Source organism: Cornus florida, unplaced genomic scaffold (assembly GCF_030987335.1).
Source record: "Cornus florida cultivar Cherokee Brave unplaced genomic scaffold, ASM3098733v1 CherokeeBrave_3.0.0_Hap2_Chr01, whole genome shotgun sequence".
Taxonomy (NCBI): domain Eukaryota; kingdom Viridiplantae; phylum Streptophyta; class Magnoliopsida; order Cornales; family Cornaceae; genus Cornus; species Cornus florida.
The window spans coordinates 86,595,616-86,619,338 of NW_026775571.1; the positions used below are offsets into that span (position 1 = coordinate 86,595,616).

At 37.1% G+C, this 23,723-nt stretch overlaps 2 protein-coding genes across 6 annotated transcripts; one reads left to right on the top strand and one right to left on the bottom strand.

The window, feature by feature from the left end:
- Positions 1-5,762: 5,762 nt before the first annotated feature.
- Positions 5,763-15,180, bottom strand: LOC132304523 (eukaryotic translation initiation factor 3 subunit I-like). Of its 2 annotated transcripts, XM_059802253.1 has the most exons (9): positions 15,089-15,179; positions 14,713-14,934; positions 14,150-14,365; positions 12,196-12,323; positions 11,936-12,055; positions 11,715-11,804; positions 8,657-8,743; positions 8,486-8,565; positions 5,763-5,996 (listed from the first exon to the last, which is right to left on the bottom strand). In XM_059802253.1, the coding sequence occupies exons 2-9, from the start codon at positions 14,894-14,896 to the stop codon at positions 5,921-5,923; spliced, it is 981 nt and encodes a 326-aa protein (XP_059658236.1). In that variant the 5' UTR covers positions 14,897-14,934; positions 15,089-15,179; the 3' UTR covers positions 5,763-5,920. The 2 variants fall into 2 exon arrangements, with proteins under 2 accessions (XP_059658236.1, XP_059658244.1); XM_059802261.1 differs by lacking the exons at positions 5,763-5,996; positions 8,486-8,565; positions 8,657-8,743 and adding an exon at positions 8,794-9,171 and having other exon boundaries at positions 15,089-15,180.
- A 2,960-nt stretch (positions 15,181-18,140) lies between these two features.
- LOC132304539 (uncharacterized) lies at positions 18,141-22,841 on the top strand. Of its 4 annotated transcripts, XM_059802291.1 has the most exons (5): positions 18,875-19,242; positions 19,619-19,690; positions 20,639-20,956; positions 21,532-21,768; positions 22,370-22,841. In XM_059802291.1, the coding sequence occupies exons 3-5, from the start codon at positions 20,705-20,707 to the stop codon at positions 22,625-22,627; spliced, it is 747 nt and encodes a 248-aa protein (XP_059658274.1). In that variant the 5' UTR covers positions 18,875-19,242; positions 19,619-19,690; positions 20,639-20,704; the 3' UTR covers positions 22,628-22,841. The 4 variants fall into 4 exon arrangements, with proteins under 4 accessions (XP_059658283.1, XP_059658274.1, XP_059658265.1 ...); XM_059802300.1 differs by lacking the exons at positions 18,875-19,242; positions 19,619-19,690 and adding an exon at positions 18,141-18,840; XM_059802282.1 differs by lacking the exon at positions 19,619-19,690.
- Positions 22,842-23,723: the final 882 nt, after the last annotated feature.

A 23,723-nucleotide genomic window follows, 5' to 3' on the forward strand; every position in this document is an offset into this window, starting at 1 on the left:
TGACTCTCATATGGCCGCCTATTGCTTGAACCAATTGAATCCCCATTTCTCAATCATTTCAAATAGAAGAAACCCAAAAATTAGTACAATTCGTCTCTGTAGACCAATCAAAACTTAGTTCAATCAGTAGTGATAAATACTAAAGTATTGATATATATATATATATATATATATATATATATATATACATTGAGAGCAGAATAGATAGAGACCGCAGGTGGTTGCGTTGTGGCGGCGATGTGTGGTGGTTGGGTTGTAGCAGCGGTGGTGTGTTGTGGTTGCGTTGTGGCAATGGTGTGTTGTGGCGGTGGTGTGTTAGTGGTTAAAGGGGGTGGGTGAAAGAGACCCCAAATGAAAGATGACAGAGGGGCGTTTATGTCATTTAAAATTAAAGATATTTTGTATTAAAATTTTGAGGGTAAAAAGGTCAATTCGCATGTGTTTGAGGCCAAAAAGCAAATTGGGGTGTAAGTGAAAGTTAAAAACCAAATGTTCATCTAGGTGAAATATGACCCAACCTGAAGGGGTCTGAGTGAAATTAACCATTTACTTTACCATCCATAATTTTATTATAAAAAAATCTGAAAATCTCCCCACTAAATTTTAAAAAATACCCCACTATAGGTAGTTGTCCCCATTGATTTTTGGATCCAAACATAGTAAAGCAATCCGCCTTCCTTCCCTCTCTTTCCTCCACTCTCTACTTCCCCATATCAATGGTAATACATTCTTGCGGCCAATGTTATTTTTATAACATATTAATTTTTATGATTTATTAATGGTTCCTCAAGAGTTTAAGAAAAATAATATTACTCTAGGACCATATATATATAATGATTTAACTTATAGTTATCCTATATCCATGTTATGTCATATTGGTATTTCATATCAATATCCTTGTTTCTTAGATAATCGACTTTCTATTTCTCTCTCCCTTTTCTCACTCGATCTTTAGCATTTGCCCCATCTTATTTTTGTAAATGTAATAAACCAAAATATTGTCAACTAAAATTTAGTTTTAATACTTGTCATTTTATTTTAAAATAAATTATCTTCAAAAAGTATTTTTTCATTCTTCAATCACGCCAATTCTCAGAACAATTCCTGGTCTGTCACTGATTCTAGAGCCTCCATAGTCGGCCAAAGAATTAGTACTGTTAGAAATAAAGGAAGAATATATAATATGATATTGTATTAACGCTTGAGATTATAAGAATACATAGGGGTTTATATAGGAGACAACATGTGTGGAGAGCAAGTAAACATAAACCCTATATGGTTAACCTATACATGGTAACAATATACCCTTTCAAAATTAAGGTGGCTTATATGAAGCTATCTTGAGTTTGAAGACAATCATTTCACCCTGATGTAGATGACGTGGCATCGATGCTAATGTGATTTATGACATGGCAACTGAAGTGGCAGATGACTTGGCACTATTGTTGGCAACTCTGCTGCGTGGCAACTAACGTGGCACAACTACTGGCACCGTTGCAAAATGTGTCTGACATTGCACCACTGTTGCATGTCTATATAGGGTTGATCTATGAAGATCATGGAGGTAGGTACGGAGCGTGAATAGGTTGACATTGCCATCCCCAATGGTAACTATTATAAATTGATGGGTTACGAATTTTTAAAGATTCACTGTGTTGAAGGCGCGTGTGAACGCATGATGACCACTGATGGCATGTGGTGGCGTGGTGACGGAGTTGATCCGACACGTTGAGGTGCGAGATTACCGCTGGTGCACGTGAAAGTGCATTTAAGAATGGGATTACCACTTAAGGCACGTGGTGGCGCGTTGACGGAGTTGATCCAACACGTTGAGTATCTCAAAACGTGGCATCTCGTTAAACAACAAGGCTACCCTGTACGGGGCATCCCTAGGCAGGGCTTCTTTAAATTAGGCATCTCATTGGGTTTCTCAAAGGAAGACTTAGACAATGAGCCTTCCCTGGATGGGGCATATGAAGATCTTAGAGTGCGAAAGCGTGAGTTTGCTAGTTGACCGCCGCCGGGGATGGGACTGATAGTGTCATCCCCAGCGATAGCTCTGATACCATGTTACAAATAAGAAAGATAGAGCAATTGTATATTTTATTGATGTAAATAATATAAGAATATATAGGAGTTTATATAGGAGACAACATAAGTGGAGAGAAAGTAAACATAAACACTATATGGTAAACCTATACATGGTAACAATATATTCTATAATATATTCTAACAAGCACAATAGTTTGTCTTATTGTAATGTAGTGAAATGGTTTCTACCTCTAAGGTCCGTAAAATCATAAGCAACAACCTGTATGGTTCAAGAGTGGATGTCATTTCGAGCCAGCAGTGTAAATCAAGCTCGTTGTTATTGCTGGGGATAATAACTCCTTCCAAATCACTTGACAGTCGGTTATTGTTGAGAGTTAAACCCCCCCTCTTCATCACACACAACGGAAGCATCATCACATCACATCAACACAATTATATATGGAGATAACAATTATACACATTCACGCACAACACAATATTTTACATAGTTCATCCAACTCTAGGGCTTCGTCAATGGAAAGAGAGATTTCACTATCATGAATCAAGAAAGAAAATATACAATCACATGTCAAAGCCCCACTCACTCACTCATCATCACTTTTGAGGCTACATGTATACATTCGGGAATTACATATACTCTTTCCTCTCCTCACAACACTCACTCTTAAACCCCTTACATATTTTTTTTTTATTCTCTCTCTAAACCTCACATACCCATATCTATTTATAGCGTCTTCAAAACCCAATTCCTTGTTGGACAAGTATTCCCCTACAAGTTACCATAACCGTCTTCAACTCTAAAATAATAGGTATAACGTATTTTTCAAATCTTCGGCCTTTTCTCCAAGTCCAAAATCAATAAGAAAATCAATTGACATAACTTTCCAAGAAAGTTGAATCAGTTCACCACCACTAAACCTGTTCAACTTTGTCATGTAATAACATGGTAAAATTTCACTGTCCAACTTAAACCAATTCAACCCCATTTGAACCGATTCAACTTTGACAATAGCCAAAGCCAAAACTACACGCCCAGGTTGAAACAGTTCAGAGAGAGAATTGGACCGGCTCAACTTTGGCAGTAGCCAAAGGTAAGCCAAAATCAACAACTTTGAGCACCCCAATGCTTCATGTGATCAAAATATGTCTTCACGTACATGTTCCACAATAGATCCACCTCGAACAAGGATCTCTTCATAATTTCATCTTAACTAAAGATTTCTCCAACTCAAATAAAGCACTATGATGAAATTGAGAAACACTCTAACAATCTTAATCTTTTCTCAAATTCATCATTCTTCTTCTTCTTCTTCTTCTTCTTATCTATTCACCCCGTTGGAGTTCAATTGCTCATGTATGGCAACCCACCAATCTTCAACTCATCTTTATCAATTGTTTTTTTTGGTTCAAATGACCAAATCTCCTATCTTGACTCTTCATATTCCTCTTTGCTTGTTATTTTTCACTCCCTTGCCCCATCCTAAGAATTAGCACCTACTCTTGGCCTGTCCCCAGAACTTGTTCCTTGTAGGCTTCACCTCTATCACATTTGCCCCATCTTGAAAACGAGCATCCTCCGTCTTGTCCCCAAGACTTGTTCCTCATTGGCTTCACCCCTATCACATTTGCCCCATCTTAAAAACGAGCATCCCCCCGCTTATCCCAATAACTTGTTCCTCATGGGTTATCCCAATAACTTGTTCCTCATGGGTCTGTGTCTTCACACAATCTATCTTTTATATGTCATCATTAATTCTAATTGAATTTCCATGGCCCCTTTCGATCAACCTTCTGCTCTAACAAACTTCACACCAATTTTTTACTACTGATCTTCAGGAGCAATCACAGACTCTGACCCACCATCGGTTCTGATACCAGTTATTGAGAATAATTAACTCCTTCCAACCCACTCAATAGTCGGCTGTTATTGAGAATTAAATCTCTCCTTCATCACACACAATGAAAGCATCATTACATCACATCAACATAAGCATATATGGAGATAATAATCATACACATTCACCTACAACACAATATTTTAATGGTTCATCTAACTATAGGGCTACGTCAATGGAGAGAGAGATTTCACTATTATAATTCAAATAAGAGAGCAAACAATCACATATCAAAACCCCACTCACTCACCCATCATCTCTTTTAAGGCTACATGTACATATACTCTTCCCTCTCCGCACAACACTCACCCTTAAACCCCTTACATCTTTTCTTTCTTCTCTCTCTCTCTCGAAACCTCTCATACCCGTCTCTATTTATAGAGTCTTCAAAACACAATTCCTTGTTGGACAAGTATTCCCCAACTTACCTACAAGGAGTTAGCATATTCGTCTTCAACTCTAAAATAATAGGTACAACTTCTTCCCCAAATCTTCAGCTTTTCCCTAATTCCAAAACCAATAAAAAAATCAATTTATGTAACTTCCCAGTATAGGGTTCACCACCACTGAACCTGTTCAACTTTGTTATGTAATCACATGGTAAAACTTCATTGTAAGCCAAAATCAACAACTTTGAGCACCCCAATTCTTCATGTAATTAACACGTAATCAAAATATATCTTCACGTACGTGCTCCACCATAGCTCCACTTCGAACAAAAATCTCTTCATTACTCCATTTTAACTGAAGATTTTCTCACTCCAAAAAAAGCACTATGATGAAATTAAGAAACACTCTTTACTGTTACTAGTGTTATTTCTAAAAGAAAAGTCCACTACATTGGGTATCCATATTCCATCAAATTCTTTCCCTAATTGAGGGTTTGATACAAAATTCTGCAAAAATTTTAAAAAATAATAATAAAATTAAAAATTAAAAAAAGAAAATTTAATATATATATATATATATATATAAGAAAATTATAAAATAAAATAAAATAACAAAACATATTTGTAATCATTGTCATTAGTTATCTCATAATCTACAACTACGCCATTGAATATCCTTGACATTTTTAGTTAATTTTATAATCACCCTTAATGTGATGTGGTCCAATGGCAAAGAAAATTAGGTAAAATGTTAGTTTAATTAATGCAGAAATCAATAATTTAGAATCACAACGGATTTACAAATTTTTAATAGTTTAGGAGTTTTATTTGCAATGTCACCGCATGTGCATAATTTAATAGTTCATTCATATATTCTTCTTCATTAGACAACGACAAGTTCTCCTGAAAAAATTACTCAATATAGCTCAAAATTTTGTTTGTTTGGATTATTAGTTTTGTGTATTCTGATGCTTGTTCCTTGAATCATTGGGCAGTTGCTTCCTTGGTTTTCTGTTGATATAGCTTGAAAGAAAAAGGAAATGGAAAAAGGAGGGAGGGGGAAGAGATTGAAGGGAAATGTCCCTCAAAGGATTGGGTAATTTTATGATTAGAGAGAATACAGTATATGAATACATTAACATCCTAGTGGTTATAGTGCATAGATAGTTTGTTTCAAGACAGATCTCTATGCAAGCTTAATTTAGCTATATCTTTTGCTTCAAGTTCCAGTGTTTTGGAAGGTAAATAGGAAAGGAATAGTGTTTCCTCTGCCATCCTAAGTGAGACATCATTGAGAGCCACAGATAAACGAAAATGAATGAAATCTTCCTCTCCTTTTTTTTTTTTTTCTATAACAAAGATTTTCTTTTTTCATTGGAGTTACTAAAATGGACCATTGTAACGCACGAAACTTGCTGAGAGCTAATTTTCAACTGGAAATGAGCTTATTAGCAACAAAGGAAACCTGAATAATCTTCATAACAAAACTGTTCTTTCATTAAAAAAAACACAAACTCATAAGAAAACTCTGCTCTTACAGCATAAAATTCACCAAAACAAGTTCCCTTCCTCTATATTATGCGGCTAAATTTTGATATTGAAGTACTCGGGGTCGAAATGATGTAATCTTACATAACCGTCTTCACCTCCGCTTGAGAAACTACAGACAAAAATAGAAGAAAACAAAGTCAAATATACAAGTCTAATGATGATCTTCTGTTAGAATAGAATCGGTATGTATAAAATCAGTCACTGGATAGCAATTGCCGCACTAGCCAGTTATGGATAGCAATATACAAACTAGTCAGACTAAAACATACATAATGCAAATGAAATGAAAACAAGGTGCTAAATGGAAGATTCAATTGTATAAGACACGTCTTCTACTTTAAATGTGTGCAATTGTATCAGTCATCCTTGCCAAATCAGTTCTCATATAATTCATTTCTTTATCATCATCACCCTTGCCTCTTAATCCCATATGAATAGAGTCCACCACATGAATTATTTCTCTCCAAGCTTTTTAATTACATGCAATTCACCTACTATATTTAACTTTTTAAAATATTTTTAATAACCTCATCCCATTTTATTTATTTTTGGCTGCCCACTCTGTCTCTTACCTTCTATTACAACTTGATTTCGTTCCAGTATCAACAGTAAAAATAAATGGGAACTATGTTCTGCAGGTATCCAGCCTTTTATAACTTTATACCATTGGGATCTTCCTTTGCATCTTCAGGAGCAATGGGAGGGTGGTTAAATGAGCTAACTGTGTAAGATCCCTACTGTTGCTCGTTTGACACACAACAGATATTAAAAGATACTTTTAGGAGTCTTCCTCGTTTGACTAGGTCTCCCATGTACATGTACAAACCATCTAAGAATGGGTACTACACCTAATTTTCCTCACATTTTCATTAGTCACCCTATCTCTTCTAGTCACTTCATTCATCCATCATGACATTCCATTATTTTCGCTACATGAAGGCTCTTTTTTGGGACCCAACACTCCGCTCCATACAACATAGTTCATCTAATAATGGTCCTATAGAATTTTCCTTTTAGCCTATGCATTATTATTTTTATCACATAAAATCCCACTAGCTTGTCTCCATTTTGTCCAACTCGCTCCAATTCTACTAGTTACATCACCTATACCCATATTTAGTATCATCGATCCTAGATACCGAAAGTGGTGGTTTTAAGTAATTCTTTGGTTTTGAAGTGCTATCATTATATTATCAATGACTGAATCTTTATTAAATTTGTATTCCATATACTCGGTTTTAGCTCAACTAATTCCCAATCCTTTCGATTCTAAAGCATTTCTCCACATTTCTTGTTTTATTGCTAAGATCTCTTAAGAGATATCCAAAAGCACAATATCATCAGCAAACATCATGCAACGTGGAATCTCGTTTTGGAATTCTTTTTTATTTATTTCATCTAAGATTATTACAATTAGATATGGGCTTAGCACCTATCCATGGTGCAATCCTACTTTTATGAGAAACTCGTCAGTGTCACCACATGTGGTACGAACGTTACTTTTTGTATTTATATACATATCTTGAATAGTTTTTATGATTTTTAAGGGAATTTATTTTCTTTGCAGGGCCCACTTAATTAGTTCTTATGATTCATTTAACTCTTCAAATAAAATAATTGTTTTCACGATTTCTCAGATTTTTTTAAAAGGCACGATATCAATTTGTGTGTATCAAACATATTCCATGATCATGCATAAGAAACATTCTAACTCGAACAAGGATGTTGGGCTAGCATTTGCACAAAATATATAGCAGACGTATGTGTTTGCGAACATAAAATGTGTCAAATTCGCCCAGCAGCATAATTAAAGGCATCACTTCAGGATTAAGTATAAGGAAAATGTGTGCGCACATTTATGCTATACGTGTCAACAATCACCATAGAGAGTTTTCACTCAATAGATAGGCAAAAATATATTGGTTAAAACATGATCAACTAATACACCATGAGCATCAATGAGTGGCAATAAAGTAACGAAAGAAAAAATTAATAATTAGTGATAATTCCCCCCACTAAAGTACAATGTACCGTTCAACAGATTTTAACTTAAAACACTGATGGACTAATTTACAGGTATCCAGACTGGTGACTAACAAGTGCATGGCCACATATAGCCAATTTTTTTTAAAATTGTCAACAAGGATTCTAGAAGTAATATTCATAAAGAAGAAGACAAATATACATGTTGAAATATATAAAGCACTCATACACCATACTCTGAAACAAAAGTACACAAGAAAAACACTTGCAGGTACTTAGAAGACACATAAATGACCACAAAGGAAAGAAAATTTTCAAACTCATTACCTTTAACTAATCTAAGTATAATACATGAAATTTGCATTCCAAAATATACCACTAAAAATGGTTAAATTTAATTCACTTAATCACACATTGCAGGCAGATATTTAGAACTCACCACCAAAGGATAATAATTCTTAAATGAATACTTTGAGGGGGAAAAACAAAGAAGGGAGGGTAAATGTCGGCTCAAAGAAGACATTAATAAAACTATGACAACTTTATGGTGTTTCTATTTTAAATACAATATTGAGAAGCCTTATCTGCAAAACAGTACAATAACAAAAGAGATACCTTTTCCCATCAGGATTGAATGCCAAAGCATTTATAGGTCCAAAGTGTCCTTTCACACCTCCAATTTCTTCTTGAAGAATCTAAGGAGACACAAGGAAAAAGTAAAACATAATCAGTTAAAAGATTACACATCAAAAAAGTTTTACATCCCTAAACATTAATCCATTCTACCTTGTCAAAGAATTTGGCCTCAAACTTCCCAGCACGGTGATCAGTCATCGTGACATTTACTGCATCCTGACCACCTCCGATCACCACCTGAAAAGTTCAGGATGCATCAAACTCAACATGAAACAATATAGGCTTCACAAGGATGACAGATGTTACTTTGAAAAATGAAGACCACCTAAAATAGTATGGCCAGGCCCTTCAGTTACTGATGGACACCCAGAGAAACAAAATAATAGCCGAGGATGAAAGTTTAAGAAGCAAGTGTAAAATATTGTCTAACTCAAATGTATAATTTGCTTTAAAAGCTCCACTGCCATAACTGATACTCACCAGACACATGGTCAACTTAATAAAATTTTCATAGAATAGATGGTAGGTCAAAATACATAAACTTATTGAATTAGTTAAAACCTTCCTCTATACAACCTAGAAAAACTTTCACTTTGCATTGTAATTCTTTGGTGCAATTTGCCGTGATTGCTGGCAGGCATTTGAGCAGTCGACATAACAACTACCTGCAATATGGTGAAACTATCATTCATGCCCTATACTCATGCAAACCCTAAAGAGAGTAGACATCTGCATCTGGAAGTGTAACTGGAAACCAGGAAAAGTTAACTATGCCACAAAAAAAAACAAGGAGACAACCAAATCAAAGCTACAGCTGCTGCCAAATCAATTGAGTTGGCTGAAAAGTCCACTGAGTTTGAAATTATTAGTCTAATTTCTATAACGGAGAATTATTACTACTCTATCTAATTGATTTCCCAATGACTGATAAAGAGAAGAGGTAATGACGATTTGCTGAAACAAAAAAATTCTACAGAAACTAATAATTATAAGTATTAGAACCATAATGAATCTTGGGTGCATTCAAAAGGGCTTTGAGACTCTCTTTTGGTCCCAATCAGGACCAAGTAAATACCAGGCCATGCTAAACATGTTGAGTCTCATAATTTATTGATAAAACCTAAAATGCCAGAAATAACGGCCCTTTTTTTGTCATTTTGTTTATTATTTCCCATATATGAATAAGAATTCTAACTAGGACTAGTGTAGAAGCCATGAATAAAAAATAGAAATAAAAGTATAATAAAGTAATAAAAGAAAAGGAAACAGATGAAATTTCACAACAACTCAAGGCCTCTAAGATGACTTATGCAAGCATTCCAAAGAAACCCCTGTTTATTTTCTACATATATTAGTATTGCATATCAACTAGAAAGAAAATTATTTTCTCAAATGTATAACAAATTCCAAAAATTCGTTTTCTTTTTTCTTTTTAACAGTTCCTTCTCCTAAAAATAAAATTGCAGATACCAACTCTTGATGCCTTTTATCAAGTAGGCTTTTCAGTTTGAGTTTGTGCCACCACCCTTTCTAGCTGACTAAACATTTGATATAAATAAAATAAACAGCACCTAATGTGTGTGCCATCACCCATTAGCGAAAAACGTACCTTCCTATGAGCCCCTAACTGCGCATGTACTAAAGTAGTTCTGGTGGAATGGTTACAAGCATCAGCAGATAGGAAGATACTTGGATCAAGGCCAAAAACTAGCAAAATCTAATTCCTTATATGGTATCCGCAATTTCCAGCAAGGAGGCCACAAAACTTAAGACCTCAGCAGAAGAGAGGAAGCAGAAAAATCATGTAACTGTGAAACTTCATTCTCCAGATGCCTTCCCAGGGTTCTAATGATGGAAGCTCATTAACTTTGGAGTCATAAAACTAAAACTATGGGCCCCACACCACTCAAGAAATCTTCTTGGTCAGAATGGAAGTGTCAAGCACTAGTTTTAACTTTTAACTTATTCTTATTTTGATATTTTGCTGCTGATAGGAATGTATTTATGATTTAAGGAATCAAGAGTATTTTGGAAATTTCTAGATTAGCTAGAGATCTAATTTAGATGTTGTGCATGGGTATAGACTGGTCTTTAGTAGTCACCACAGGACCGTTTCTAGGACTTTCTTCTACATCTTAAAACCTTAACCCTACAAGCTTTCCGTTACAAAATCCACCACAGGATCGTTTCTAGGCAGCATAAATCCAACTCCACAAGCTGTTGTGCATCAATTTGATACCAGAATTCGTAAGAAAATCTTTCCCTGTGCTTGTCTTTCAGCATAATATTAATCCAAATTCTGGTGAAATGTTGTCCTCTTCTCCAGACCAAAATTCTGATGGTGAACATCGTTTCATATATTAATTACTCAAAAAAAGCTAATTATTATCAACAGTCGATTTTTCTTCAGATGGTAAAAGAGAATGTGGTGAACTTTATTCTATAGGTAAAAACTAATAACTCATTCTAACTGACCGAATATTGTCACCTTGATCCCATATTGTGATGACACCGGAAACATCTTTTCTGATACTACCTTTAAATAATAAAACATCAATTAATATGAACCATACACTTGTTCTTGTAACAAGAAATGAACGTTGTGGACTTTAAAGTAATGAATAGATAATTTATTAGTAACTGGAGTTTTTAATGCCATCCCTTTAAAAATTTTGAAGTATCAGAACAAGTTAAAAGCAGCTTTACATACTAAAACTCTATGTCATGCATGATATTCCATCATTTTCATAAACGTTTTCTTATACAATTGTTAACACGATCTAATTCATAGTTGGAATAATCACTTTCTCTTCTCTTAAACCTTCAAAAAAAAGGCACCATCTGCTGAAAAGGATGCAAACCATTTAAGGACTTTCAACGCTTTTACCGGAAAAACAAAAGAAAAGAAAAGATTTTCAGCAGTAAAGTTGCATGTCACAGATTAAACTCATCATCCTATTTCAAATGAAAATAACAACCACTCAGATTTACACCTGAAAAAGGTCATGTTCATTTACTAGAAAGAGATAAGTCATATACAACGAAAACTACAACTTTCAAGAACCCAAGCTCTTTAGGAGGATAGAAACAAGAAAGCACCTAGCAAGAAGTACAAAAGTTTAGTCTATATGACCAGCACACTAAAAGAAAGGCAAATCAGGTCGACAAATAAAGAAAATTACATTGGAAATGATTTATTAGTACATACGTGATCAAGAAGTGGAGACATTGCAACTGCATTGACTGGGCGTTCTGTCACATATGTCTTGATAAGTGTCAATGATCTGGTGTCCCAAAGCTGTCAAATTTGTGGGAAAGAATAATATAGGAAAAAAGACAAAATATACTTGCATCATTAATGGAGAACAACGATAATATAAATATATAAATGAAGATTTCCAAACTAGTTTAATTTATGAGATACACTACCTTAGCAGATTTGTCTAAGGAACCAGTGAGGAAATGTGAACCATCTGCAGCCTTTGAAAGTGATGTTATTGTCTTCTTATGACCAATTTCCTTGTCAGACTCCTTGAGTAGTTTCCCTGTCTGCAAGTTTCACAACAAAGTAATTACAACATCGAAGTTTCAAATCCACAAGGGAACTTCATGAAAGAAGAGTAATATAGACCATTTAATTTCTTCCATCAAGTACAATAAGGCAACAATATACATTCGCAACCACCTACCTCTGAATCCCATATACGAATTACAGCATCTTCACCAGCACTTATGATAGTCTTGTTCAGGGGTCCCCAGACAGCTCTATTTATTCTTCCCTGAGGACCCTTAAGCACGAGCACAGATTCATCGGTCTCTGCAATATAATTTCATTGACAATTCAAAACATTTGCACATTTGCTTGTTAAATAAAAGGATTCCCCTAGCATAAGTAACACAAGTATTAAGCAGTTCTAACACCTTCGTACACAATGCCAACATGACACTTTTAAACCCATCGACAAAGGGAGGGAGGGACGCATATCTGTATGATAGGAACAGTCATATTTGGCATCATCTGGCATGTTAAGAAAAATTAAGTGTCCAAAAGCATATCAATGTGAAACACTAAAATGAACTTACGGCTCCTTAGCCCTTCCCCTAGCTTACGTTAAGAGCCATCCAGAACTGTTCGACCAATACTACTATTAAATTCATCTATGTCAGCAATTAATGTTATCAAAAAGCTGGTTAGAATGGTTAAGTTCAGAAGTCAGCCAGTATCAGTCAGTATCTTTTTTTATAAGTAGTGTCAGTCAGTATTGTTGATTTACTACCTATTCCTGAGTTGAAAAATGTAGATTGAAGAATGAATGAAGTTTGCAAAAGACGATTTGCATTGACAGTCTTGATCAACTTGAATCACAAGCAATCATATCAAGATGAGTAGATCAATTATTCACATTTACCCTCACAGTCGCACCTTAACCACCCCAAATAAGTGTGTTTCATATTGCACATTTATATGAGGATGGGCCTTGTCGCAATGGTAAGGTTGTTCCATTGTGACCTAGAGGTCAGGAATTCAAAACCAAACCCAACCTCTCCACAAGTGAAGGTAAGACTGCTTACACCTGGTCTCCCTAAATCCCACAATGGCAGGAGCCTCATGCGCTAGATTAGCCCTATATTTTGCATTTATATCATACATCATGATTATGGTGCATTAGATATATTTTTAGAATGTAGATACGTATGTTTTAAAATGAAAAAAAAAAAAACAAAAAAAAAAAAAATAGAATAGAAGAAACAAGTAGCACCATCAGCCAAAGCACCGACTGACCATAATGTTGTGTAAAATTGATTGACCTGTCGGGGAAAATATTTCCTATTATGTTACTGTTAGATGATATAAATGTCAAAGTTATACCTTCTCTAACATCTTAAACTTTTAGAATAGATCATGGTTAACAACTTGACATGATATCAGAGCCAAAAGGTCATTTAATTCAAATCTCATCATCACCCTCACAATTAAAACTGAAACACGTGTTGGACCAAAAGAAGGTCACACGTGATGGAGTATTTTAGAAGAAATAAAATATTAATGTTACACCATCCTAACAACTTATACTTTTAGAGTAGATGGTGGTAACAATTACAACTCAAAATTTCTGATATTTTAGTAAGAAACACCATGCAAACACCCGTATAACACCCTCATAAAAGAAGCCACACCAAGATATGGGTATGATATCAATTAATCATAAAACATCTCCAATCCAATCACCACAGCGTGGGAATGAAATCAATTAATCAAATTCAAAAGAGTGCCCAACTTGCCATATTATGGTTGCACACCCGTAACAAAATTAGTGGCCAAACCCTAAAACCTATCATACTTATGAAGTTCTCGTCTGGTAAGCCCTAAGTCCATTAGTAATTTATTGGGATCAGTCCCAAAATTATCATAATATATAAAATAATTCACATTTGCAATTGCCATAAAACTCTCCAAATTTACTGACATAGGTGATGTGAATTGCGTATACATCAACACAGCACAACAGGAACATTCACGTATCATAATATGTCCATGGATCAGTCCACTGTCTGTCAACATGTTTCAGCAACTACTCACACCTTATTATTTGCAATTAGATTTGCAGATGGTATTAGGGGAACAAAAAGTTAAAAACTTACGCTCAGTGGGATCACTGGCAATGGTTTTCACGTGAATAGCGGGAGCCAACTCCATAAATGGATCAGTGGTGATCACAACAAGCTTGTCACCGACTGCAAAGTCCACACACCTCGCTGGAGAACCAAAATTAAACGAGTAAAGCTGTGCTCCAGTTTGAACATTCCATAGCTTCGCCGACTGATCCGCACTTCCAGTAATAAGGCGCATAGAATCCCCTGCAAACATAATTTCAGTTCCCCTAATTGATAATCAAAAACCCAGAAAATCTAAAACCCAATTCATATCACTACACAAATAGTCTAGATATATATATATATATATATATATATATATATATATATACATATACTTTCACTTTCCCTATTGATAATCAAAAACCCCCCAAAAATCGAAAACCCAATTCGTATCAATATCCATATATAACCACACAAAAACACAAAAAATTGAAAACCCAATTCGTATCAATAATCATCTATTACATATATATTTATATATACACACATATAATTATTATGTATGTATGTATAGAAGGAGAAAAAGCGGCGGAGAAGGAAGGACTTGCTTGAGACATCACAACACCAAACGGCGCCGTTATGGCCACGATAGGTGCCGAAACGCTCGCCGTTGTCGGCGAACCAGACGGTGGGGGTGTGATCCTTCGCACAGGAGAAGAGGATGTCGCCGTCTCTGTTATACTTCAAGAACGTCAATGGCCTCTCGTGCCCTTTCATCAGAATCGGCCTCATTGTTTCTTTGTTTCTGAAACTTCCTTTCTTCTTTCTTTCTGGGTTCAATAAGATTAAACGTATGAATGAACAAAATGCCAATAGCAATTGAAACTCTGATTGATGGGTTATATATGTATATAACACAAATTACATATATATATATATATGTGTGTGTATGTGTGTGATGTCAATGTACGGAAAACAATTTACCTGAGAGTCTGCGGCTGCAACACTGAGATAGACGCCAAGCCTCTCTTTGGGTCTTGAGAATGAGTCGAGGGTTACGGAAAGGGGCAATATGGCGACAAATTTAGCAAAATAAAAAGGAAGTCCATAAAATTACTAAAAAAAATAAAAATAAAAATAAAATATTGAAACAAGTGTTTATCCCAAATTCTGAATTTGTAATTTCATCTTCATTTTTTGTTTTTTAAAGTTGGAAAACTGTTTGAAATAAGACTTTAATTTTATTTTTTTTTAGGGCAAATTACACCGACATCCGCAAATTAGGTTATTTTTCAAACAAATGAAGATTTTGATTTTAATTTTCCAATTTATTTTTTTGGCCTCAAGTACATGCCAATTGATTCTTTTACCCTCAAAATTTTAATACAAAATATCTTTATTCTTAAATGACTTAAAGGCCACCATATATATATATATACAACCACCACCACCACCAAATCCAAACCCTATTCAAAGCCAATAAAGCACAACAAGACTTCGCCAGTGGGTTCTTCATAACTCATCGACGCTGTGAAGCAATGCCGGTCCATCACCAAGACCATCGTCTTTTATGCTCATCGTCACCAGTGGGTTATTCCCTCTTCTCCGAGGCTATCGGCGCCTATGAGTTGCAGCCGTCGTTCCGAGCTCGCCTGCCCATCGCCACCTCCAATCCACAATCCAAAATCGATCCGCCCCCTAATTCGCAGCCGCCGTTCTGAGCTCGCCCGACCACCGCCACCTCTAATCCACAACCCAAAATAGATCCGACTAGCCCAGGCAATGCCACCTCCTATAATATATATATACGGTAATAACATTGTCACAAGGCCACAGTACTGCTTTTGTATATGTGTGTTTGTGTGTATATATATATAAATAGATAGATAGATATATATGTGTGTAATTTTTAGGATTTGGGTTTCGTCTGGCTGTGTGGTGGTGGTTGTGGAACAATGAATTTGGTAAGAGGAAGAAGAGGAAATGTGTTCGTTGAGGGTAGCCTGGTCATAAATATAGTTAGGATGTCAAAAGGTAGCATAGTGTCACGTTCCGATTCCTAACGACGCCATGAGCATAGAAGACACGCATGCTGGTTGGCTAAAAACATTCATTGACTGGGAATGGTTCCAGGGAAGGGGCGTGCAGGATCACAAGATGGTACATTTTCAGAGTTCAGGCAGGTCGACTCAGTTCAGTTCGAAGTGCTTGTCGCTAGTCGTAGACTTGACTATAAAGAAGGGAGTTGGCCATCCCTACACAAACTGGTCAGGAGCTGGAGCCGTTCCCCTAATGAGACCAAGGCAAGTCAAAACCAGTCAGCATGTATCCTTGGGAGGGCAGGTCGTGGTGGCTAACCAGGGCGCTTGCGCGAGTTGAAGCAACGCCTTGGTGCCGCACAGGCTATGCCGCTGCGCCAAATCTCTAGACCCATGACAAATGGTATCAGAGCTAAGGTCGTGAGACGTCACGCCTTGTGTGGAGGAAGCTATGGCGGAGCAATCGGACGTGATTAACAACCAAGAGGAGGATCTACGTGGAAGGGACACAAATCTCCCCCTAGTCGGAGTGAGACCAAGGCAGGTTAAAACCAGTCAGCATGTATCCTTGGGAGGGCAGGTCGTGGTGGCTGACCAGGGCAGTTGCGTGAGCTGAAGCAACGCCTTGGTGCCGCACGGGCCGTGCCGCTGCACCAAATCTCTAGGCCCATGACAAATGGTATCAGAGCAGGACTTGGGGCAAAGCACAGGGGTGTGCCCCCTTGTTGATCCAGTGGTCTTAAGAATGAAGTGGGTGCACTAATGCGTCGGTGGGTAATCAATGCTGTTGGAGGAGAGCCTTCATCTCCCCAAGAAGATGCGTCCTTTGAAGCTGGAGGGCCGCGCGCACCAAAGTTCTTGCAAGTTCAAGAGGCGTGCAAACCGTTGTGAAGGGCGGGTATCAAGTCAGCCGGAGGGCCCTTGTTTGCTCGGGGTGTCGCGGAGGAGGCATAACATGGGGTTGCGTCCCGAAGAAGTGGGCGTCCCTTTAGCCCGAAACCCTATCATTGGGCGAGTGCAGCCAGGGGTTGTACAAGGAAGCGATGGTGGGCAGGCGAGCATACCACTTAGAGGAGAGAGACTTTGGAATGTTAGACACAGTGGAGTCAATGCCACACTACGACGAGAACGCCGCACTACGACGAGGGCGTCGCAGGATTTGGGTGGGGGAGAATGTCACGTTCCGATTTCTAACGACGCCATGAGCATAGAAGACATGCATGATGGTTGGCTAAGAACATTCATTGATTGGGAATGGTTCCAGGGAAGGGGCGTACAGGACCACAAGATGGTACCTCTTCAGAGTTCAGGCAGGTCGACTCGATTCAGTTCAAGGTGCTTGTCGTTAGTCGTAGACTTGACTATGAAGAAGGGAGTTGGCCATCCTGCACAAACTGGTCGGGAGCTAGAGCCGTTCCCCTGATGACCAAGGCAGGTCGAAACCAGTCAGCATGTATCCTTGGAAGGGCAAGTCGTGGTGGCTGACCAGGGCGCTTACGCGAGCTAAAGCAACGCCTTGGTGTCGCATGGGTCGTGCCACTACACCAAATCTCTAGGTCCGTGACAATAGGCATTTAACAACTTGACATGAACTCTAATTATGTCAAGTGTGTAAAATTGACCATTAAATGTAATTATGTTGAAAGATGACTCAACTCTTATAATTAAAATTGGGCTAGAAAATAAGTTGATCTCCAATTAGTCTACTTTAAGGCATAATATTTTTTAGTGTAAAATGCAAAAAAATCCCTCAACTATTGGGGTTTTGTAACTAACCCCCTGAACTACAAGAAACTTTTCTAAACTATGATTTTATTACAAAAACCCCCTAAATTATTGTTTTGTTGCATTCCGATGGGTGACTTGGTTGGAAATATTAAAAGACAAATTTACCCTTTTTTAAAATTATGTTGTTTTGACAGTGGCCATTGATAATTTCATAAACCAATAAATAAAACAATAAAAAAAAACAATAAAAAATGAATTTATCGTCTCCTCTTTCCCTGTTCTCTCTCTGTTCTCTGTTCTCTCTCTCCTCCTAGCATCCACCAAAACATCATTGATGCTACCAATCCTTCCCCATCCGAAGCCCACTCCTCCACAGAAACCTACTTCCATTCCCATCTGAAGCCCTCTCCTCCGACGCCCACCGCCTCTTCGTCCTCTTCTCTGCCCTGCGCCGTCGCAAAACCCCCCAACCCCCCCCATCTCCGGCGCCTCCACTGGCTCGGGTACTTCATCGATCTCAGCCTCGGTACCCCTTCCCAGCGTCTTCTCCTCGTGGCCGACACCCGCAGCAACCTCATCTGAGTCACCTGCTCCGCTTGCCGCAGCCACTGCGACAACTACTCATTAGGATCGCCTTTCCTCTCCCACCGCTCCACCACATTCTCTCCCACCACTACTCATTCGTACCCACAAAACCACCAAATACCTTTTAATTTAGACACCCAAACACCAGGTGGTGTTTGGATTCGTTTTTAGGACAATCGCCGCTGTCCATAGTGATTCTGGATTTGCCACTCGGAAATTTGAAGAGTCGGGAACAGGTGAGTGTACGAACGAGACTTTGCGTGGTGCGGGAAAAGCTGATCTGCATCGCCGGTGGTGGCGTCGTTCAGTAATTGGATTCGAAGATAGGGTATGTCATGTGACCATCACATGATGACTTTAACAGTAAGATCCAACCGAAACAAGGTAAGATCCGACCGGAACAGTGACAGAGGGGGCCATTTGCAACAAAAATGCATAATTTGGGGGGTTAGTTGCAACTTTAGTAGTTCAGGGGTTAATTGCTCATTCCTTAATAGTTCAGGGATTTTTTATTTTTTACATTTTACCCTATTTTTTAATATATATATATATATATATATACACACACATTTAAATTCGAATTCAAAAGTTGTCGACACATTAATGGTCAAAGTAAATAAAATTTTTTAACCTAAACTCTAAAACCCGAATTGTAAAAGTAATCTGTCAAGTCGGTTGCCCAAATTACAACCCTACCCGCACTCGTCAGCAGGTCTGTGAATAAAAAACTCATCTCTCGCATACCCTCTGTTTTCACTCTTGAAGCCACGTCCTCTTCCTTCTCCGGTGAGTTTTTTATATCCTCATCATCTTCTCTCTCTCTATATATGTATACGTATATATGTTTTAGATTTTTCTCAATACATTAGATATAATCTTGTGCTATTTGCCCCAAACTATGTTCCGAATCACAAAAAATATTATATCGAGACAAATATTTTAAATCAACAGTTCATCTCGTGTGTTCTTCTTAATCAAAATATGTGAAAAAGGGGGAGCATTCGGCTCCACTAATTCATTTTTATTTATATTAAATACCTTGAATTTTACTAAAATTCTAGTAATGCCCCCACTAAATTTTTGGTAAAACCCCATTTTTTGATAGTTTGGAAAATTCTTATCTTATTCTTGCTCGAGGCTGGCCCCCTCAAATAATTTTCAGATTCTGTCACTCGGGGGCACCGTCCTCGCGAAACGGCCGCAACCTCACTACAAGCACAATACACAGCAATTGGTACTCTTCCAACTCTCTCTCTCTCTATATATGTATACACACGCATATATATTATATTTATATGTAAAAAGCCCTAGGTTGAGAAGTTGGTTTAGTTCTGTGTTTTGATCGTACCTTCATTGTCTGATACAAAAGGTATGAGAGAGAGAATTTCACAATTTCATGGTAAATCCTGAATTGTTAGCAGTTGATTTTGAGTCCCAAACTAAGTCATACATACCTATATTGAATGTATTAATATTTTACTGAATTGAGATGTATATTTGAGATTATGTTTCAAAATCTTAGTTACTTGTGTAGGGCATTGGATTTATCATATCCCATAGGAATAGCAGGACACGGATATGAAATCACACACACCCTCACACCCACACCCACACCCACACCCACACCCACACCCACACCCACACCCACACCCACCTCTTGTTTTAAGATAGTGTTCGATAGGAACATTTAATTGGTTGTGAATTATAATAATATGACGCAAGGAACGTAATAAGAGTTCTATGTATTGTTGTGTAATAAATTTAAATTTTAATTATGGTTATTAGAGGGCTATTACTCCAAATTACGACGAGTGAGCATTTTAATACCAACAATTGAAGACGATTATTAGAGATGATAGGGATCATTTGAGCTGCTGATCGTAATGATATGAGAAAGGCGTATTGGTGCATGTTTGAGCAGGCATTTCAGGCACATATGATATGCCCATATCCAAGTATCGTATTGATGTTTTTTTGATTTAACTGTTCTGAACTTGCAAGTTCTCTTTTATAGTTGTATGCCACTATGCCCAGTGAAGTTCGTTATATTCTATTGACGCCCTTTGAAATTGTATCATTAAGCTGTATATGTGTCAGAATTGGATGTAGGAAAGATGGTTTACTTTTCTGATAAATTCAAATAGTTTTCTCACAGTTATCTAATGTCTGTTAATATTTGTAGAGCAAAGACATTGGTTGTTTCAGCTTCATGTGCACTTTACTGAGTGACTGAGCCATTTGATGAGAGATGAGCTCCATTCAGTTCACTGCCTGCCTGCCCACTTTCAATGTCACAAATTTACCTATACCACGTATTGCCCCAGCACGTGTCTCTCCACTTTGTAGAACTTCCTTGAGATTCACTACTTGTCCATCGACATGCCAGTTTCCAAGACTGAGCAACATGTCCCTGAAACTGACCACAAGTGCATCGTCGTACCAGCGCCATACACCTGTTTGTTTATATGGTGGAAAAGAAAAGTCAGAGAAGGGGAATGAGGTAAGGGTGTTCTTGAATCTCTCTGTCGGTCTATTAACTTTGCTTCTATTATATTTTTTGAGAGTATTTCTCTTGAGAAATGTAATAAAATAGAGCACACAAATATCTCCAAACATCTGCCTAAACACATGTATTTGCATGCAAATATCTCTCAGCACTTGATCTGCCCTAGCTGGGAATTCCTCCTAGTTTGATGTTGCATAATCAACTTTTAAATAAAAATACTACCTCGTTTTCTGGCCTTTTTATGCCCTTTGTGTTGTAACCACATCAATAATAATGGGGCAGGTTGAATGGTTATGAGTTAGCGGCCACTTAGGTTGTCTCCTTCTCTGTTCTCCTCAATTATTTCTTTGCTCATTCCAGTTTCAACATTACTCCTATTGTGAATTTGTTGAGGAAATTGATTGTATGTGGATTCCTCTTGTTATGATGTTATCATGTTACCTGAATACTTCTCTGTTGGAACCCAAATTGACAACACCTCAATATGCAGACATAGTATTTGAAGCTTGTACACTTGTATCTGTACCAAAAAGTGTTTTAAATTCACCGGACTTGCAACTTGTTATCAGGCTTCTCCATGGAAAGCTCTTGAGAAAGTCATGGGAAGTTTCAAGAAGGAACCTTCATCAGTAGAGGATTTATTACGACAGCAAATAGAAAAACAAGAATACTTTGATGATGGAGGCAGTGGTGGAAGTGGTTCAGGTGGTGGTGGTGGTTTTGGTGGATCGGAGGATGAAGGTGCTGATGGGATATGGAATGAGGTATTGCAGGTTATATTGGCAACCGTTGGCTTTATATTTCTGGTAATAAAGCTCTCTCTCTCTCTCTCTCTTTCTTTTTCTCTGTGTGTGCGCGCGCACGCGTGTGTGTAATGATACAAATTTACTGTCTGCATGCACATGCATTGTTCTTCTATAGGATGAAAAAGGGGGGTGGGGTGGAGAACCTTAATGCCAAGAGTATTCAAAACTCAACATAAACATAAATTAGCAAAGATGTTCTGAATCTTAGATGTTTAAATTTAAAACAATTCTGAGGCTTGGGTCACAATTCAGTAATGCCTGATCTGGCAGCATGATTATACTAATGGGTCAAAAATAAAGGGGATTTTCATGGGAGGGAGAATTCCATATGTTTTTTATTCTTTTTGTGTTGTCCGCACGAGCACGCAAGTAAAGATTCCCTATATTGGTATAAGTAAACTTATATATTAGGTATGAACATTAGATCCATTTCATTTTTGAGTGCTTTAGCTAGACTAAAATATGGTGCATGACCTTCCAAAAGTTCTATATAGATCTTGAAGTCAGAAGCACCTTATGGGAAGGTGGTCTATGCATGGTGTTTCCCTGCTGCTACTTTTTTTTTTGCATTAACATTTCTAGCGTACTGCTTTTATTTCAGTACATCTTAATCATTGACGGTGAGGATATAATCCGGATATCATTGGACTTCATCAAGTTTATATTTGGAGGAAAGAAGAGCATTCGTTTGAGCCGCTTAATGTCCCAGTGGGGGATGTATTACCAGAATCTGACAAGAAAGAGGCAAGTGCAGAAGGATTGGCTAGAACGAGAAATTGTCAATACTCCTACGTGGTTCGACAGCCCCAAAAAATATAAGCGCTACTTCAAGTCTTTGGCAGACTCCGATTCTGATTAGTGATCAGGGATCTGTAATCATTGTTTCTCCTTTCTTATCTCATATTTTCTTTGGCTGTTATACTTTTCCTAGTTGTTGGAATGTTTGAAGACACCAAATTTAGTTTTAATCATTGCTATAGAGCCTTTGGCGGCTATTCTACTGTTTCTGGTTGTTGGAATGTTTGAAGATCATTGCTGTTTATAAGGGTTTGGTTGAGTATTTTCCGTTATAAGTTGATTGTATGATGGATGACTATTTCAAGTTTGGAAATTTTTTGTGGAGTTATTATTTTACAGGAATGAGAAGTCTTTATATCAAAGACGACGCAGGAGTAACCAGTATATTATTAATTGGATTTATGTGTTTCATTCATCAGGAAAATTGAAGATGGATGGTGTAGCAAATCTCATGGACCATAACCTAAGGTTTAAGCGTTGGTTATAATCATACTTTTAATTCAAAATGTGGATGTTTTGGTTTCATTTTAAAGATTGGATAGGTTCAACCAGAAAGTATATATATATATATTTGCTCTTGGTTCTCTTTACCCAAATAAGAAATAAAAAAGGTGTTTTTGCCATCAATAAAGGAAACATACATGGAAAGCTTCAAGTATGGTTCATTTCAGATCAAATGTGGGTGTATGTGCTAGTGAATATCTCTCACATATCCTTCTCGTCTTGAATGGTTTGATTGGGGGAAGCTCTAGGTAGTAATTTTTTTTAAGAATTTAATATAGAATAAATTTAGAATTATAACATAGATTTCATCTTTTTACTGGATAAACCAGGACTTCAAAAGTATTACTTGAGTCTTTCATTAAATAAATAACACGTGTTATGTATTTATAATTTTATAGATAAAATAAATATATAAAAATGTATTAATAATATGATATATAGTTTTTTTTTTTTTTTTTTTTAAATAAATGTCCAATAAATATAATGTTGCAAGTTCAATGGTCAATTGCCCATCAACAATGGTCAATTGTCCATCAAAAAGGAAATTCAGGAGGAAATAATTACTGGTTCAATATTGAAAGAAAAAAATAAAAAATAAAATCTAGGAGCCGGTTCAATATTGAACCGGCAGCCATTCTGGTTCTAGTGCCGGC